The sequence below is a fragment of the Panicum virgatum genome, chromosome 9K, assembly GCF_016808335.1.
Source record: "Panicum virgatum strain AP13 chromosome 9K, P.virgatum_v5, whole genome shotgun sequence".
In the NCBI taxonomy this organism is placed as follows: domain Eukaryota; kingdom Viridiplantae; phylum Streptophyta; class Magnoliopsida; order Poales; family Poaceae; genus Panicum; species Panicum virgatum.
In genome coordinates this window covers 12,741,483-12,746,029 of record NC_053144.1, presented here as the reverse complement: position 1 = coordinate 12,746,029, position 4,547 = coordinate 12,741,483, and the positions used below count along the sequence as shown (strand labels likewise).

Here is a 4,547-nt window from a genome sequence, read left to right as displayed (position 1 = left end):
CTCGTCGAGTTGGAGCTCAGCTTCAAGTCGTTGGGTCATCATTCCTTTCTTCCAGGGAGGGAGCATTGGCCGGCGGCTCCGATCACCAGCATTGAGGATCACCGGGAGAGTGTTACAAGGACATGGTTGTAATTTTTATCTTTTTAGGGATGTTCTTGTAAGTAGTCAGTGCAAAATGTTAAATCAATAAAGAAAACAACCTGGTTTCTCAAAAAAAGAGAGCAAATATTGGGCAGGCTCGTTCTCGCTGGAAGCGTCTCGTTCCCTTGTTACAGGCGACTTCCAGACGATTCTCGCTCCGACCGCCGGATTCGCTGGCTCTCCTCGCCGCCGGTGGCCTCTATGTTGCCGGTGAGCTTGGAGTGCTAGGGATCCGGTGGGTGGTGTATATATCCCCTCCTATTAGAATACATCTAGCTAGGTTAGGGTTAGGGTCCTTCGCTTCGATGATGGCGACGCGAAGGCGAGTTCACCCCGGTGGCCTGGGGTTCAGGCGACCGGTGCTTTTGTCCCTCCAGAGCATCTCCGGCGACTGCGGCGTTGGTGGCGGGTCTTTTGGAGATGTAGTTGTGAGATATGTTTACTCCTACCTTGAGAAATCGGGCTGGAGTCTGATTCCCACCTGTTTTGGTGGTTTATGTTCCCTTCGGGTTTACTCGTCTTCTGGTGATTCGGGGTCGCCTGCGAACCTTGAGGCGACTGAACCCATGTCTCCCGACGATGTGATGGCCACTGGCCATCTTCTTCGGCCAGAGCGTTCAACGATTCCAGTGCACATCGACAACTTCGATGTGCTAATCCTGATGGCAACGGAAGAGTATGAAGTTTCTTCGTTGGGATGGAGTTCGGTTTCAAGTTGCAAGCTTGATGTGTTTCCCCTCCAACTTCGGGTGCGATGGGAGCTCGTCGGGTGGCTGCCCCGAACGCCGATGACGAAGAGCACCGGGAAGACCTTGCAAGGACTGAGTTGTATTTTTCCTTTCTTTCAAGGGTGTCTTTGTAAGGATTGGAATGTAAATTTTAAGAACTATATGTGAAATAAAAAAAAAACCGGTTTCTAAAAAAAAAAAAGGTGATCGAGCAAATACCAACAGAGTGTACGTATATATATATACCCCAGAATACTACTGCTACACTTCTTCTTGCACACACACTGAGCCCGATCGACACGGAGCAAGAGCAAGCTGGGTTACAGGAAGACACAGGAACCACTAGAGGACACACACACACACAGTACAGGCGCTGTGTTATTCATACAGAACACAGATCGATCGCGAGAGACGACATATATCATCACGCCCACTTGGCCATGACGGACATGCCGCCGGCGCCGAGGAGGACGGCGGCGAAGGAGAGGAGCTGGAGCCTGACGCTGCCCTGCAGCCTGGGCCCCATGAAGTCGGCGGCGAGGAGCTCGACGAGCGCCATGTAGTGGAGCAGCCCCGCGGAGGCGGCGTTGAGCAGGCCGACGACGACGAGCGCCGTGGGGCTGTTCTCCCGGTACACCCTGGTGAGCGCCAGCCCCAGCGCGATCCCGAACGGCGTCGTCGTCGAGAAGAAGAACACCAGCCCGGCCCTCATCCTGAGGCCGTACTCCGCCTGCAGGATGCAGCCGCCGAGCCCCATCCCCTCGAACAGCTGGTGGAAGCACATGGCCGCCACCAGCGGCCGGATCGTGCACACGCTCTGCGACGCGCCCATGCCCAGCCCGATCACCACCGAGTGCACGATGATGCCCATCTCAAGGACCTGCATGCATTAGCATTATTAATGTCGATCGTCCGGTTTAATTTCGATCAACCACGCACTCAAATACCACCTTCCTGTTGCGTACTACTAGCTGATACTAGTGAACGTGTCAAACTGCACGCCTTTTCATAATTCCACAAAAACTTTTCTAGCTAGCTAGTACTAGCTGATAGTGATATGCTTCTTTTTTTTTCTTTGCAGTGATGCTTCACATCAGCCATGGAAGACAATCAATCAGTCATGGATTTCACTGCGATCTTCCAGCAAAAGATAAAATACCTTTTCTTCTGCAGTGATGTCTGACATGTTTGATAAGTTAAAAAAAATTGTTAGCTATGTGCACATCACCTAGCGGGGCATCTCATGTTGTTCGCATTCTTTGTTTAATTAAATTAATAAGTCAAACACGAAACACATAGCTTATTTGATGTGTTATGTCAGTCTATATATTCCAAGACCCTAAAAACTTTGACCGGTTCAAACTGCCGAACATTATGGGTACATTGACTACAAATTATGTCACATGATAAATTTCTATTGCAATTGGAATCCCATTGAATTAAATTACAAATATGGCTATACTACTTTATAACTAAGCTCATATTTAGTTAGCTTAATCACTTGTCAAAACCTTATGGCGTTTGACTTTTACAAATGTGTGCACATCATACCTCTAACATATGTAAACATATGATAGATGATTTAATTGATTTATGTGTAATTGTTCCTTTGTATGGGTGACAATATTTTATCAACAATAGATCTTATTAGTCTAATGATATATGCATATATACGACAATACTACTGTTGGACTTTTTTTTGAAAGCATGCATTTTCCTATGATTATAGGACTTTGCTAATTGCTCTTACGAACAATGCAAAAGTTTATGATTCGGGTTTATCGGTGCATGATGTCATATTTTAAATGATAATTTAAAGAGACTAGTAGCTGCTAATGTACTTCTGCCATTTCCTCATGCAGGCCTACGGCATATATAAAAAAAACAATACCCAATGTGTGAAAGAAAAGAAATCAATGTCAATAGTGGGAGGATGCAAATCTTTTTTCGAGGAAGGAGTAATATATTTTAGGGAAAATCCAATTTTTCCCTCAACTACGAAACTGGATAACAAAAACCATCCAACTGTTGAAACCGAGCAAATTTGACCCCTTGAGCAATTCAAAGGTGGGTTTTACATTTATGCAAATTTAAAATATTTAAGATTAAATTAAAAAATTCATTATAAATAAGAAAAATATGAAGCATGCGCCAATATTTTTTAAAAAATATAACCTATCTATTAGCACTCTACTTTATTACCTATTCCGTATCTACTTGTGTAGTAGCTTATTTCAATGCTTGTGTATAGTCAGCTCTTTCACCTTCTCCTCCTGTGACACTGACAGATCTCAAAGAATTCAAAGAGCAGTGACATCATAGTTGATGTACATGCATGTGAGATGCACTGATTGCTCTGAAGTCTAAACCAATTGAGGAGACTATCTCGCAAAAAAAAAGGAAAAAATCTTGATGACTTTGTTACAACATAATCTAGCTGCGGACGTACGTACGGTGAATCGGTGATAGTCCTTGAGACGCGCAAGCACGTACGGACGCGGAGTCTAGTTGACAATTGTGTTTCTCTTATCTTATACGAACTGCAAGGCCAATCGCCTGCGGCCAACAAAGCAAGAAGATGCATACTACCGGAGTGTACGGAGATGGCGACACGATTACCTGAACGACGACACGGTTCCGGCGCAGCTGCACCTTGCTGGCCTCGTCTTCGTCCTCGAGCTTGGCGACTGCCGCGGACTCCGCCGCGACGATGTCCCCGTGTCCGTGGCCGTGGCCATGCCAGTGCCCGTGCCCGTGCCCGTGCCCGTGCGCCGGGCTCTCGTGGTCGGCGACCGCGGCGCCCGCGCGCCGGCCGGAGGTGTTGCCGCTCCTCTTCCGGTTGTAGAAGGTGAGCATGAGCGAGTCCACCATGAGCGTGAACAGGGCGGCGAGCATGGCGACGAACGCCGTGAAGGAGAAGTCCCCCCAGGGCTTCTTGGGCAGGCACGGCGAGGTGAGGTTGTTGAAGGAGTCCGGGAGCACGTGCATGTACCCCGTGGCGAGGATGACCCCCGACGCGAAGGCCTTGACGATGACGAAGAGGTTGCGGTCGGGCCGGAGCGCGGGGACGGAGCGGGAGAAGAGCGGCAGGCACACGCCGATCACGCTGGACACCAGGATCGTCGGGATGGCGATCAGCTTCAGGCGCAGCGCCTTGCGGACGTTGTGGCACGCGCCGTCCACGTTGGGGTCGGCGCAGGCGTCGTCGGCCGCGGCCGGGTCAGGGGACGCCGGCTGCGCACCGGCGAGCAAGGGAGCGGCGGCGGCGGCGAGGAGGACGAGGACTGCGAGAGGGACATGGCAGGCTTGCAGCTGGGTTCGAGACGACATCTTTGCTCTCAGCTTGACTATGATCCAACAAGTAACCAGGACGTCGTATAGTAGTGTAGTATGCTGTGTACAGATGATCGATTCAGTACTTGAGAAGGGTTTGTATTTATAGGGCCTGGAATTTCAGTTTGGAGTCACCTGGAGAGTGATCTTACAGGACGCACCGTGGGACACACTCGAGGCAGTTGGAGGACCTCCCTCAAACCAGGAATTTTATTGGAGAAATGAAGTATTTATTTCGATATGACAATTATTTGACCAACAATCACTCTGTCAATGCCTAGTTTCATAACAAATACCAATAGATTTGTAAATAAAATACTTATGATTATAAGGCCATGTTTAGTT

At 48.6% G+C, this 4,547-nt stretch overlaps 1 protein-coding gene across 1 annotated transcript; it reads right to left on the bottom strand.

Moving 5' to 3' along the window:
* Positions 1–1,066: 1,066 nt before the first annotated feature.
* On the bottom strand, positions 1,067–4,280 carry LOC120650136 (fe(2+) transport protein 1-like). Its single transcript, XM_039927160.1, has 2 exons — positions 3,489–4,280; positions 1,067–1,749 (listed from the first exon to the last, which is right to left on the bottom strand). Exons 1-2 carry the CDS (start codon positions 4,197–4,199, stop codon positions 1,294–1,296), a joined length of 1,167 nt encoding a protein of 388 aa, XP_039783094.1. The 5' UTR covers positions 4,200–4,280; the 3' UTR covers positions 1,067–1,293.
* Positions 4,281–4,547: the final 267 nt, after the last annotated feature.